Source organism: Hirundo rustica, chromosome 6 (assembly GCF_015227805.2).
Source record: "Hirundo rustica isolate bHirRus1 chromosome 6, bHirRus1.pri.v3, whole genome shotgun sequence".
Taxonomy (NCBI): domain Eukaryota; kingdom Metazoa; phylum Chordata; class Aves; order Passeriformes; family Hirundinidae; genus Hirundo; species Hirundo rustica.
The window spans coordinates 49936788-49952205 of NC_053455.1; the positions used below are offsets into that span (position 1 = coordinate 49936788).

Sequence of the window (15418 nt, forward strand, 5' to 3'; positions counted from 1 at the left end):
ACAGTTCCAAGAAAAAGCCAAGAAAAAGGAAAAAAAACAGTCCAGGGAATTTCTCTGCCCTAGCTAGCTGAAACTAACAAAAACAAAAAAAAAAAAAAAAACCAAAAAAACAACCCACAACCTCTGTCCTGCAGTTTCTCGAAGCCTCCACCGAACACCCCATCCAGAGAAGAATGTGTAGGAGTCAGGCAGTTTTCTCAAAACAAACTCCACACTTGTCCTTGCTCTTACAACCAGTCTTAAAGGCATAGAAAGAACTCAATATACAGCACAAACAGAACAGACAATTGGGGATTGTGCTGGCTTGAAGGCAAAACCAGCGAGAGACTCCAAGTCAGAAAAAACAATTTAATAGGAGAGAAAAAAAAAAAAAAAGTAAAATAAAATAAAATAAAACACATGCAATAGTACAAAAGATCACTGACAGAGTCAGAATACAACCTGAAACTGTGGTGGTAGCAGTCCAGATGAAGTGGTTTTGTTGAAGGAGTGTTCCCGCAGAAACGTCTGGTAGCCCTTGTCCTCTGGGAATCCAGTGGGTAAGGCTGCCTGTGCTGTCCCAAATCCCAGATTATATTATCCAGGTGGGAATGCTTGGCTCCTCCCCCTGGGCAGAGCATCTCACAATGGGCTGATATAATTTTATCAGTCTTGCAATGGGTCCTTAATTGCCCATTAAACAGAGGTAGCTCCCGGAGGGAGTTATCTATGAGTCATGCAGCAGGGCATTGATGGGCCATTAACAGAAGATAGTCCGGAAGGAGGGGGCAAGGGAAACACTGCCCAACCTAGTTTCAACAGCTCATGTAGATGGTGATAGAGTACATACTTTGGGCATATCTTACATTGTAAGCTAGGACATAATCCACCCCTTATTCTATGACCATCTACATCATACCCAAATTAATACATTCTTACAGCTAGATAGATAAGTATACACATGCTTATACATACACATATACAGAACGAAACCTTACACCCAGTTCTCACTTAAAATTAGGTCTCCCTGTGGTACACAACCATTTCCTCATCTTTTTTGCATTACACACCAAGTGGAACCAGGTCCTTGAGCAAAAATAATCCCACGGATGGGTCTGCCTTTGCCTGAGGTGGGATTCATCCAGTTTTTCCTAAAATGCCTTTCCTGTGTACCACAGGGACTTTATCTCCATCCACTGTGTGCAAGGGTTCAGACTGGGCAGGACCAGCTCGATTGACTGACCCTCAAGTGTTCACCATCCAGGTTGCCTTCGCTAAGTTCACTTCCCAATTTTTGAAAGTCCCCCCACCAAGCACCTTCAGGGTAGTCTTAAGTAACCCATTGCACCGTTTAACTTTCCCGGCAGCCGGCGCATGATAAGGGATGTGATATATCCATTCAATGCCACGTTCTCTAGCCCAGGTGTTTATAAGGCCGTTCTTGAAATGGGTCCCATTGTCTGACTCAATTCTCTCAGGGGTGCCATGTCTCCACAGGACCTGCTTTTCAAGGCCCAGGATGATGTTCCGAGCAGTAGCATGAGGCACAGGGTAGGTCTCTAACCATCCAGTGGTGGCTTCCACCATAGTCAGCACATAACGCTTGCCTTGGCAGGTTTGGGGAAGGGTGATGTAGTCAATCTGCCAGGCTTCCCCATACCTGTACTTCAGCCATCGTCCACCGTACCACAGAGGTTTTACCCGCTTGGCCTGTTTGATTGCAGCGTAGGTCTCACAGTTGTGGATGACTTGTGAGATGTTGTCCATAGTAAGGTCCACGGGCCCATTGATATGTTGCATCTCTCCCCTGATGACCAGATGTATCATGTAAACGGGCTAAGAATACTTCTTCTTTGTGCTGCCAGTCTAGATCCACCTGTGATACTTTCACCTTGGCGGCTTTGTCCACCTGCTCATTGTTGTGATGCTCTTCATTAGCCCGACTCTTGGACACATGTGCATCCACGTGTCGAACCTTCACGATCAGCTTCTCTACTCGGGCAGTGATGTCCTGCCAAATCTCAGCAGCCCAGATGGGTTTCCCTCTGCGCTGCCAGTTGACCTTTTTCCAGCGATTCAGCCAACCCCACAGAGCATTAGCTACCATCCACGAGTCAGTGTAGAGATAGAGTCTTGGCCACTTCTCTTGTTCGGCAATATCCAAAGCCAGCTGGATGGCTTTAAGCTCTGCAATCTGACGTGATCCACCTTGTCTCTCGGTAGCTTGCGCAACTCGTCGCATGGGGTTCCATACTGCAGCTTTCCATTTCCGGTAAGCGCCTACAATTCGGCAGGAACCACCAGTGAAGAGGGCATATTGTCTTTCAGTCTCTGGTAGCTCGTTATATGGTGGGGCTTCTTCGGCACGTGTCACTTGTTCCTCCTCTTCTTCAGAAGATAATCCAAAAGTCTCACCTTCAGGCCAGTTAGTTATAATTTCCAGAATCCCAGGGCGATTCGGGTTTCCAGTACGGATGCACTGTGTGATGAGGGCAATCCATTTGCTCCATGTGGTGTCAGTGGCATGATGCGTGGAAGGAACTTTTTCCCTTGAACATCCACCCCAGCACCGGTAGTCGGGGTGCCAAAAGCAGCTGCGTTTCAGTGCCAATTACTTCTGAGGCAGCTTGACCTTCTTCATAGGTGGCTAAGTTTTCCTTCTCTGTTGGAGTGTAGTTGGCTTCAGACCCTCTGTAGCTTCGGCTCCAGAATCCCAGTGGTCAGCCCCGAGTCTCCCCAGGCACTTTCTGCCAAAGGTTCCAGGACAGACCATGGTTCCCGGCTGCAGAGTAGAGCACGTTCTTCACCGCTGGTCCCGTCCTGACTGGGCCAAGGGCTACCGCATGAGTGATCTCCTGCTTGATCTGGGCAAAGGCTTGTTGCTGTTCAGGGCCCCAGTGGAAATCATTCTTCTTGCGGGTGACCAGGTAGAGAGGGCTCACAATCTGGCTGTACTCAGGAATGTGCATCCTCCAGAAACCCATGGCACCTAGGAAAGCTTGTGTTTCCTTCTTGTTGGTAGGTGGAGACATTGCAGTGAACTTGTTGATGACTTCTGTGGGGATCTGGCGATGTCCATCTTGCCACTTCACTCCTAGAAACTGGATCTCTCGGGCAGGTCCCTTGACCTTGCTCTGCTTGATGGCAAAACCAGCTTCCAGGAGAATTTGGATGATCTTCTCTCCTTTCTCAAACACTTCCATTGCCGTGTTCCCCCCCACAATGATGTCATTGATGTACTGTAGATGTTCCGGAGCCTCACCCTTTTCCAGTGCAGCCTGGATCAGTCCATGGCAGATGGTGGGGCTGTGTTTCCACCCCTGGGGCAATTGGTTCCAGGTGTACTGCACTCCTCTCCATGTGAAGGTGAACGGAGCCCTGCATTCTACTGAGAGAGGAATGGAGAAAAATGTGTTAGCAATGTCAATAGTGGCGTACCACTTTGCTACCTTGGACTCCAGCTCATACTGGAGTTCCAGCATGTCCGGCACAGCAGCGCTCAATGGTGGAGTCACTTCGTTCAGGGCACGGTAATCCACAGTCAGTCTCCATTCTCCGTCAGACTTGCGCACAGGCCAAATGGGGCTGTTGAAAGCTGAGTGGGTTTTGCTGACCATCCCTTGACTCTCCAGCTCACGGATCATCTTGTGGATGGGAATCACGGCATCTCGAGTTGTTCTGTACTGTCGGCGATGCACTGTTGAAGTGGCAATTGGCACTTGTTGCTCTTCCACCTTCAGAAGACCTACAGCAGATGCGTTCTCTGATAGCCCAGGCAAGGTATTCAACTGCTTAACACCCCCTGTCTCTACAGCTGCTATCCCGAATGCCCACCTAAATCCCTTTGGGTCTTTGAAATACCCATTTCGGAGGAAGTCTATGCCCAAAATGCATGGAGCTTCTGGGCCAGTCACAATAGGGTGTCTCTTCCACTCATTTCCAGTCAGGCTCACATCAGCTTCCACCAAAGTAAAATCTTGTGAACACCCTGTCACCCCAGCAATGGAAACAGATTCTTCCGCCACATGTCTTGATGGGAGTAATGTGCACTGTGCACCAGTTATCAACCAATGTCTCATATTTTTGTGGTTCTGATGTGCCAGGCCAACGAATCCACACAGTCCAAAAAACACGGTTTTCCCTAGCCTCAACCTGGCTAGAGGCAGGGCCCCTCTAAGCCTGATTATCCTTATTTCCCTGGGTAACCAGAGCTGCTTCCTTCTTGGTAGAACTTCCTCTCACAGTCTTGCTGTCCAACAATTCATGCAGCTGTTGTGCTATAGCATCAGTAGATTCTCCATCCCATTCTTTCATGCTTTCTCCACATTCATGCAGGAGGACCCACAGCTTAACCCGTGGGATGCCTTTTCCCTCTCTATCTGGGGAACATTTGCATGTGGTGCCAGAACCTCTGACCTGTACTGCAGAGAATTGGAGAATGTCCTCCCTGAGTTTTCTGTGATTCTCCTCCATCTTGTCTGCTAATTCCCACATCTGTGTTTCCAGAGCTGCAATTCTTCCATGTGTTGGACCATGCATGGCATCTGCATATGCTCAGAGCTTCTTCGCCATATCAAGCACAGTCTCTTCTGTGTCATCCCGCTCCATTATTGCTAAAGCAGAAGAGTATTCTTGTGGCCCAACTCGTACAAGTTTTCGCCACATCACAGGTGTACATGGTACCAAGTCGGGGTTCCTAGTGTTTAGGTCATCTGAGAAGACAATCTCCACCACTGCCATTTCTCTCAAGCACTGAATCCCTTGTTCAATGGTTTTCCACTGGGTTTGCTGCATATAGAAATCATCAGCACACAGATATCTTTGTGCCACACCTCCCAGGACCCGCTCCCAGAGACTGAAAGGGTTAGCCTCCCTCATAATTTCTTGGTCGATAACTGGGTCATGTGACAGGGATCCTAAATGCCTTGCTTCAGTGCTATCCAGCATTGTAGCCTCACCTGCAGCATCCCAAAGAAGGACTAACCAACTAATTATAGATTCATCAGGTCGTCAAGTGTAATTCTTTCTTAGGCCACAGAGGTCCTTCAAGGAAAAGGACTCAATAGTATCTCCTGATCTTGTAGCAGTTGGTTGGGCTCCTGATCTTGTGCCAGTTGATTGGGCTTCTGATCATGTGCTAGTTGGTTGGACTCCTGATCTTGTTGGTTGGGCTTCTGATTTTGTACCAGTTGGTCTGGCTTCCGATTTTGTATCAGTTGGTTCGGCTTCTGACTGTGTATCATCAGTTGCTTCAGCTTCTGATGGTATGTCAGTTGGTTCGACTCCTGATTGGGTGTCAGGAGGCATTGAGGATCCTTCACCTGAATCATCATCTACTAGTCAATTGGTTTTGTGCTTGTGCTTCTTTCCCTTCTCTACTGCAGCAACTGCCAGTGTCTTAGCCTCACTGGCTGGTTTAGCTGCAACCTGAGTAGCTGTGGGGTTGGCTGCAGCCTGAGTGACTGATTTATCTCCCTGCTCCCCTGCCTCTATCTGCTGCCCTACAATATTTAGCAGTGTGTGACTCATTCCAGAAAAGCTATAAACTATATAGAGAAAGGTCACCAGGTGAAATACCAGGAAGGTGGTGTCTTTAACATTCAGGAGACCCTGAACATTCTCCAAAAGTGATGTAACCGATTCAAAAGAGAAGAAGGAAAGGAGAGGTTGAAGAGCCTCATCCCCTACTCCTCCTCTAACAAACTGGGTGCAATTATTGATAAATCCCCAAAACATGCTGCCGGAACTAGGACACAGGGTAGGACGGAAAAACCATAAACCAAATATACCTGGAACAAACTCCAGTACCTTTATAAGCTTCCTGTAAACCATAATCACTGAGCCCAGCAAAACAGCTATTCTAATTTGTGCATCCCTAGTGTAAAAGCTGTATGTTAGGGAGAATATTGGAGCTATTTCTGGGTAAGAAAACAAACCTAGGGACCAGAAAGGTATTAAAACCTAAAAAAAGCCTAGAGAACAGAAACACAGAAAAGACTCCATTCTAAGAGACATTAGGAATTCAAGAAGCAACATGGCTACTGACTTTTTAATCCCCACACAAAGGACAACCAAAAATGCAGTTAATAATCAATACAAGTTTTTTCCACTCTCTCAAGCCCCACAGTGGGCACCAATAAAAGTACTGTCCTGGTTTAGGGACAAATTTGGGAGAAAATCCCTGAATAGGATCCCTCTGGGAAGCAAACCCAAGTGGCCCCTCCCTCCAACCAGTCCGGTAAAAAACTTCTTTGGAGAAAAGCGGAAAAAACTATTTTACTCAACAAACAAAGCGCATACAAGTATAAAGAATGAAAAATATGAAACAACAAAACCTCTCGTTCTGGAGTGAGATAGCAAATTGAGAAAGTTCTTGCCGTGGATGGAGCTCAGCTCTCTCTCAGTCTCATCAGGCTCAGTCCCTCTGGCGCTGCTGGAAAATGCCGAGGTCCAGGCCCTGGTGGACCGCAGGTGCAAGCCCCCAGTGCTCCCCTGGGTTTTCAGTCCAGAGCAGGTTTGAACAGTTCCAAGAAAAAGCCAAGAAAAAGGAAAAAAACACCAGTCTAGGGAACTTCTCTGCCCTAGCTAGCTGAAACTAACAAAAAGAAAAAAAAAACCTCTGTCTTGCAGTCTCTCCAAGCCTCCACCGAACACCCTATCCAGAGAAGAATGTGTAGGAGTCAGGCAGTTTTCTCAAAACAAACTCCATGCTTCTCCTTGTTCTTAGAACCAGTCTTAAAGGCACAGAAAGAACTCAATATACAGCACAAACAGAACAGACGATTCGGGATACAAGCATCATAAAGTCACCCTAGGACACAAACCTATGCAGAGAACCTCCCAGCCAGAAGTGAGCACCAGAAATATACAGCACATTCCCTGAAGAAGTTGTACTTGCAACACCATCCACAGAGGTGTGTTGTCATCTAGTCAAAATGCCTTATAAACCAGGAATGTGATGTTCCCAATCCTCCTGACCACAGCAATCAAACAGGTAAAGGCAAAAGAAATTCCCTGGATAACGTGATTCAGGCTTATTATAAATATCCACTGTCTTTATTGTCTTGTTTCTGTTTGATCAAATTACAACAACAATTAGAAAACAGAGTGAGAACAATACTGAAAACAAGTTAGGACAAATAAGAGATAAAAATCAAATTTCAAAATGGCAAAAATTCAAACTCTCTTTGTGAGAAGCACATTTCTGCCAGCAGGACTGGAAACTGGACTGATCTATTCCTGGTATTTGATACTGAGCTACAGGCATTTGCCCTTTCTGAAACTGGAAAGATATCCACTGTAATTATATGATCTCCTTAATCCTGATTTCCAGCTCCAATTTATAGTATATATTTACAGATGGAGCTACCACAGTGGGGATTTACATCAGCAAATACATGCTTGCAAGAACTGTAACACCACCAGCTTATTTAAGGCTGTACTTTTTAGAAAAAAAGAAAGCAGAGGAAACTACTGAACAGTCCTAACAGACTGCAACATTATTAAGAAATTCCCTCTACAGTATTTTCTCTAACAGTTAAACTAAGATTAATTCTCTAAAGTTTACACTTCCTGGGAATTCTGACCTTTATGTACCACTTCCTATCAGATGGAGATCAAACACTAAATCTGTAAATGACCATATTTGAAATTATAGACTTAGACCTCTCTTACTTATTTGGGTTTGGTAACTGCAATTGTGCCTCTGGTTCAAGCAGCTTTCAGACAGAAGCAACACTGTGGGCAAAGAGTGATGAGAGGAAAAAATACCAAATATAATTTCAACAATAAACAAAATTAGTAACAGATTAATTTTAATAGTGTCTTTAAAATTTGCAGTGATCTGCAATAAATTTTTGGGACAGACCCTGCAATAAATGGCTTATATAATTAGGAAAATGTGTCTCCCTAGCAAGGCATCTGAAAGCCTTTACTTCTTGCACTACTCTATACTTACCACATAGTCCCAAGGTTCCTGGTTCCCTGGTACTATTCAACTCAATAATCATCACACCTGTATTGTGAAACCACTGAATTCTGATTTTTGCTGGGGTCTCAATGGCATACTTGAAGCCTGAATCTTCAACTTTGTATCCATATTTTCTAACAGTAGGCCAAGCAGATCTTGAATTTACTGTTATCTAAAAGACACATAGAAGAGAGGTTAATTGTCAGGTAGAAGAACGAAGGCCATATTTTTAACAGCTTAGGAATCAAAGGCTTAAGTAATTTCAAAAGCAGTCAGACTTTAATCCATGAAGATAATACAGGTACCAAAGGTACTAACAACTTATGTGCCTTGCTCTGAGACTTACTTTGTAAACTGTCCTTGGATCAGAGTTTGGCTCTTTGAATTTACCAGAAGAAATTTACTTAAGTACAAAATTGGAACAATGAATCATATAACCTATGGTGTTCTACTCTATTCCTCTGGCTACAGAAATAAGGTGTTACCTACAGGAAAAAAAAAAAAAAAACACCAAAAAACAAAAAAAAAAAAAACCCAAACCAAAACAAACAAAAAAACAAACAAACAAAAAACTCCTCAAAATACTTACTTTTCTGCTTAAACGGTTGATAATAATTTGGTGTGATTCATAAGTTAGATTCAACATTGCCAGGCACAAAGGAGCTGAATTTGAATTATTCTGTGGAAAAAGTAAAAATACATCACCCATAGCCATGATGTGCAAAATCTGAATACATTGGTAGTTTACTGGTTTCAGGTACTGGTACATTAAGGATTTTTAGGGATTATACTATTAAGAGAGGAAAAGCCATTGCAGTTTCAAGTCAAGACTACAGAGTTTATCTGGATAAACAATCAAAATACTATGATCTCATTGTTTTCAGCAACTGTGCTATATCACACAATATTGGAATTAAAACAGAAATACAGGTTTTCAGGGAAAAAATATGGTGGAGTAGCTGTTTGGACAAAAAAATACAAACTACGTATCTGAAGGTCAGGAAGAATGACACTGGGAATGATGAATCTGTATGACGTACAGCACAGAAGTAATGATCAGGAATAAATGCTACATAAGGGTGAATACAACGGAAAATATTGAATAGAAGAGGAAAATCTGAAAGACACAAACGCATTGTCTTCATATCAATCATACTGAGCTTCTGAAATTAACTTCCGTAAGGTGAAACTTGGGACCAAACTTTGCAATGGTATTTATATAGACATCAAATTACCTAGCTTTCACAGGGCAGACTGGAGTTAAGAGGGGTTTTGAAAAGGCTCACAAGAAATGAACTTTTCATGACAAAAGCCAACCCACACTAGCCTTTAGACAGGATCCCCATCTTACTCCTGTGTCAGAAACTTGGAATGCACAGGGTGGTCCCATTCAGTCTGGCATTCCTACAGTCTTTTATGGCTCTGAAGATGAGTGTTTCCAGTCCAAGTTTGTCCATAAGAACATAGATAAAAACCCTGCATTGAAAGAGACTGGTGGTATACTGGTACAACTGTGGTGGTATTTGTAGTAAGACAGCACTCACAGACATGACTAATGATGTAAATCCACTTAATCTCTCACCACCTTTCCCACAGTAAAGATTATTATTATGCTCTTGCCTTTCAGATACATCTTATTAGCAGTACCAAACACCTTTTGTTAGCTGATAAATGTTAGTTACCATTCTACAGTCAAGGACATTGATGGTTATAGTTTCATCTGGAGTTTGACTAACAATGTAGGATGCTTCTTTGAATAAAGCCAAATGAGTTCCATCATAGGTGACAATGCTCAGATCTGAGAAAATGGTGCAACGACCTAAGGAAAGAAAAAGTAAATGTATTTCCTAACTTACTTTAGAATTCTTGTAAATTCTGCAAAATATGAAGATAAACCAATAAATTGTATAAGATGAACTAGCTTACTAAGAGGTTCATATATGCAGCACATTTTCATATATTTGATACTGGTGCATCTTTGTAAATGGACAGCAGAATCAAATCCTACATATTTTCAGAGGGACAACCTGTAGACCTCTGCAATCAGCTATTTCCTTACAGTTCTTGCCAACAAAGATTTGCAATTTTTAGAAACCTCAAACTAAGAAAAATCCTGAATGACAGCAGATCATACCAGATCTACACTATAGTTCCCCTGTAGTCTTATTCCTAAAGTGGAAAGTGTCATTTTCCCCCAGTCTTACTGCTAAAGCTTTTGTGTTTCAGTGGGCTTGGAGTTCTACTCCAAGTTATTTCAAACTCTAAAGCCTAAGCAGAAGTTCAAATTTCTTATCTCTGCATACTTTATTTGGTATGATGAAATTGAATTTTCTTTAAGGTTTGGATTCTTTCTGCCCAATTCCAGATAATTGATGAGAGTGACTACAGTACAGAGTCCTCAAACTGGTAACAGAAGTAGTTAACAGTTTAGGGAATCTTTTCATCCTGAAGTAGTTAAAAAATGAACCAAAAAATCTGTATTGATTAAGTGTCTCCTGATTAAAGAGATGACAAGATGTGTCTAAGTCAGGCCTAAACATATCCACTGCAGATGCCTAAATGCAGTTAAAGGACCATTTTTATTTTTTTTTCCCCATTGGATGTAGAACAACAATTATACATTTCCTTAGACAATGAGTAACCCAAAATCTTCTACTTCTATGGTATAGAAGTGTCATTTCTTACCCTTACAAATGCATTAAATTGTTACCTGATTGCACTTCAAAAGTACTGCAGAATTAAAACTTACATGCACATTCCCACTTTGGGCAGCATTTGTCACCATTTATTTGAGTAGCAAATCCCAAAACTCCACAGCTGGGCTGAGTAGCATTGTATGGGCAGTCCTGTGACTTATTAACCTGGATCAGTTGTCCATCCAAACAAATGTGTTTTATGCACTCACTCTCTGTGACTGGCTGAGGCAGATTCAGTAAAAGACAGAAATTACCATTCATACCAAGTCAGTATCACAATATTGTATGGTTTTTGTTGAAAAAGGTGTTCACATTCTTCAGGCACAGAATACTTACTGATCCCCATGATGATGATGGAAGCTACAAGCAAAAAGCACCTTTGAAAACCTGACCATTCTGAGGACAGATTAACACTGATGTCCTATAATAAAGATGAGAACAGCACTACTGAATTTTTAACTTCACAATGAAAAAAGTTGAGAAGGAAAAATATGAAAGGAAGCAAGCAGGATTGATAACAAGGGTGTCTAGAAAGTTGAAGGGTGTCTAGAAAGATGTGCTTTAAGGAGGGCAACATGACAAAACACCGACACTGGACAATATCAAACACCATATTTTGCCAAAAAACCCCATTCTTGTAACAGTCATACTCAGAAAACTGAGGCCTGAAACCCAGTGTAGTATAAGATTTAGAAAAAAAAAGTTATGCATAATGAAGGTATCCAAGGTTTCAGATACAATGGATAACATAATCAGGCTCCCTTGTTGGATATAGATACTTTAAATCCTAAAGATCAAGACATGGCTCACAATTTTATTTTTTAATCAGTATGTAGAAGTAACTAAGACATATTCCAAAGCAAGCAGGTAATTATTTATATCTACTCACTGTACAAGTTTGAAGAGTTGCTGTTTCTTGAGGCAACATAAAAGGTGATACTGCAGCTCCTGCCACAGCTTCAGCTACTGCCAATCCATCAGAAAATGTTGTTGTCAAACCATGAAATGGTTTGGTGGATAAAGAAGTAGATGAGGAAACTGAGGGAGATGCTGTGTCATTTGGATGATCAGGTATCATTAGCAGTGAACTCACAGAAGGCGTTTGCATCTCAGATGTTATTTCAGATTTGGAAGTTTGAGTAGTACTGATTGATGATAGAGCTATAGAAGAAAACGGTTTTGATTCAGCAGGTGAATGCACAGTGGACAGAACTGAAGATGTGTTTGTGAAATACCGAGGGTAAAGTGTCTGAGGTGTAACAGTAACATCCTGAGTAAGGACAGACTGGAATCCTGTTGTTAATTCTGGCTCTTCAGACGTTACTGTGTCGAGGGGCATGGCTCCTTTTGCTTCTGAAGTAACAGAAAGGGAGCTGGAGATGGGCTCTGTGACTGCTGCTGCTTTGTCTGAAGCTGCTGATGCGATACTAAGGTTTTGCCCAGCACTGCGTATTGTTGGAGAGGCTGAAGCTGCAACTGATGAATGAGCCTCAGTTGACAAGGCTGTCCGTGGTAGGATCATGGAACTGTAGAGGGTGGTTGAAGGCGTGACCTGCTTAGGCAACACCACAGTTTTCTCTGTACTGCTTTTCCTTGATGTGGATCCCAAGGCAGCAATAATTTCTGTTGTTTCTGGTAGCAAAACCATTGAAGAGGTTGACTCAGAATCTGGTGAAGGTGATTCTTCAAGTGTTTGTCTTGAACCAAGAGATTTAGTAAATGAGGCCTGATGTGTGAATTTTAGATCTGTAGCTGCCTTCTGCGTGGAAAATGAAGGAAATTGTTCTTTTTCAATTGTTGTTAAAGAAGAGGAAGTGGCAAGCACTTCTGGTGTGAAAGGGGGAGATTTGGTGCCAAAAATCACGTTATCTGTTGTTCTAGCTGGGACTGTAGGCTGCAAAACAGAAGTTCTTAATACAAGTGGCTGTGTGACTGAATCGGTTAAATGCAAATACTTTTGAGTTGGTAAAATAACTTTGGTAGAACCTACTGAGGTAGGTAACATACTTGAATGGGTGCCTTCAGGTAGTGAGGTCTTTAAGGGGTGAAAGGAAGTTAGTTCTACTGTGGTTTCAGTTGTGCGAAAGACAGGTTGTGGCTGACCAGGGGATTTTGTTAGAGATTCTGCAGGATACTGGTAAACTTGGCTTGTCAGTGAAGGTTCAGAGGTCTGATGACCAAGTTCTGTAGTTTTCTGAGTAGAAGGAGGTGGTATAATCGTGGTCCTTGTGGTCTGTACTGAAATTTTAGCTCCTGAAGACGTCTGCAAGGAGAAGGGGCCTGCTGAAGATGGAGACAGGGATGGCTGAGCTGCAGCTGCTGGAAGTTTCACTGCTTCTGTTATACTTTGGACTGCAGGTTTTATTGCTGTAGAAACCATTTTAGTCTCTAGTGAATATTTTGGTGTGGTTTTTACTTCTGGTAGCAGTTGTGCTAAAGAAGGTGAAGAAACTAATTTATCTCCTAGATACTGAGAGGTGGAGAAAGTGTAAGGAGACTTTGTTACTGGAAGTGCAACAGAAGGGAACAAAGAGGTTTTTTCTTTGCCTGTCATTTTTTTGGTTGTTATGAGCTGACTGCTGAATTCCGAGGTTGGGGAGAATGTGGCATTAGTGATATTCACCAGTGATTTTTCATCTGGTACTGTTGTTATTGAACTTGATTGTTCTAATATAGAAGATAAAATGGAGGAAGCTTGGACTGGAGAGGTCTTTTCTGTTGTTGATGTAGATTTTTCTATAGTTGTTCTAGGATATAAAGAGGTTATTTCATGGGATATATGCATGGGACTGACAGTTGTCAACGATGCTTCTTTTCCATCCGAGGGTAATGAAGGAAGAGAAATGTTTAAAGCGATTGGAGAACCTGATGGTGAAAAAGACAAAGCAGATGACTTTCCAGTAGAGATGGTAGTAATACTTTCTACTAGTGATTTATCAGGCTGTGTTGTCAACAGTGTGGTTTCAGTCCCACTAAGGAGAGCAAATGGAGAGCCAGGGATGGATGTTCTTTGAGGTGATTCTCTTTCTGTAGCTACAAAAGGAGCTGTGGTGATTTCTTTGGTTTTCACTGCCGATGTTGTAACACTACCGGAAAATTCTGGAGTACTTGTCTTCACTGTACTTGAAACCAGAGCTGACTTGTATTCAGTAGTTATTTTTCCAGAAAACAAAGTTGACTTTGTTGCTAATTCAAGAGGGGATGTTATTTTGGATATTACCTTAACAGATGAAGGTATCACACTGATAGTCTCAGCCATAACAGGATATTTAGTGTATAACATAGTCGGGAACTCAGTTGTGCTTAGAACCATGTGCAAGGCATATCCTGTAGTTGAAACAGTTTTAAATGTTTTTTTCAATTCATCTGAAGCTGGAGAAGCAGAAGTAGGAGCAGACACTGCAGGTCTCTTTGTAGAAAGAATGAAGGATTTTTCAGTACTAGAACCAGGATGTGGTGAATAGGGAGGGAAATAGGAACTTGATGTATGCTCTATATGAGATGTTATTTTTGGAATTTCCTTTTTATGAGTTGTAAATGATAATAAAGTTGTTTCTGATGATCTCTCTAGGGTTTGTAGAGTTGTCTTCTTTGAACCTTGAGTAGTAGTGAAAAGAACCTCTGGAGTACCAGTCAGGTGTTGAACTATTCCAAGAGGAGGTTCTGTAGCTCTCTTTCCTAATGAAATAGGTGGTGTGGATGTTGGTAAAAATGTAGTCTTCACACTCTGTTTGGTTAAAACAGCTGCTGCATCCGTTGTTGCTGATGACATTGGCTCTAACAAGGACAAAGTAGTGATTATAGGAAAAAATGATGTCACTGTAACATTAGCTACTGTGGTAAAAGACTGTTCTACACTCGTTTTTGTCCCTTCTGAAGTTCCTGTTAAGTTTACTGGTGGTGTATATGAAGACACATTCAGAGGTGATGTAGAAAACTGTGGCACAAATGAAGTAGTTTTTTCTGTTATTGTGGGTGTAAAGGTTGTAAGTCCTTCCGGTTTTACTTGTGCTTCTTTCATGGGAAGTGTTCTTGTGGCCATTTCTGATAACTCCATTATTTTAGTTTTGACTGGCATTTCTGTTGTTCTAAGTGTAAGTGGTGTCCCAGTAAAAGCAGAAGTAGCAATTGGTTTGCTCTCTGATTCCGTTTCTGTGGTCACTGCACATGTAGCAGTTGCTGTCTGAGGTTCTGTAGCCCTCGGCAGTTTAGTGGAGCCACTGCTGAGCAGCTGTACCACTGTAGAAGTTTCTGAACTGACCGTAGATGGAGACAAAGGAGAAATGAAGACAGAAGCAGATAAGCTTACATGAGATTTTGTTGTCCCAGTCATTTCTGTTGACTGTGAAGAAATATTTGGCGATAAAGTTATGGCTGGAAGTGTTTTATTGGATGTAATAGCTGAAAATTCCAGTTTCCCTGTAGTTGCAGTGAGTTGCAATTTTGTAGCAATTGTTGTTTCCCTGTCCTTTGCTTCAGGTACAGGAAATGAAGTCACCTCTTCACTCATTGCTGCCAAACTTGCGCTTGGTGTTACACGTGTAACTGCTGGGGTTTGAATGCTGGGAAGCAAAGGTGGACTGTAATCTGCAGGTTCAATGCCTGAAATAAGATGCAAGAAAACAGCCTGAAATTCACGAAGAATTATAGTGATGGAGCCAGCAGAGTTCCAGATTAACTCATATAATTGATCTTTTCAATTGCCTTTAAACTTCTACAACTCATAGACAAATTCAAAATTAAATAATTTGCTTGATATCTAATGTTACTGAAA

General features: G+C 42.2%; 1 protein-coding gene across 1 annotated transcript in view; it reads right to left on the reverse strand.

Annotated features, from left to right (window-relative positions):
- The window catches only part of OTOG (otogelin), a 110267-nt gene that overhangs the window by 26705 nt on the left and 68144 nt on the right, over positions 1–15418 (reverse strand). Inside the window, 5 exon segments of the mRNA XM_040066164.2 lie at positions 7937–8120; positions 8538–8627; positions 9631–9767; positions 10698–10866; positions 11534–15246. Coding sequence (XP_039922098.1) covers positions 7937–8120; positions 8538–8627; positions 9631–9767; positions 10698–10866; positions 11534–15246 — 4293 coding nt within the window.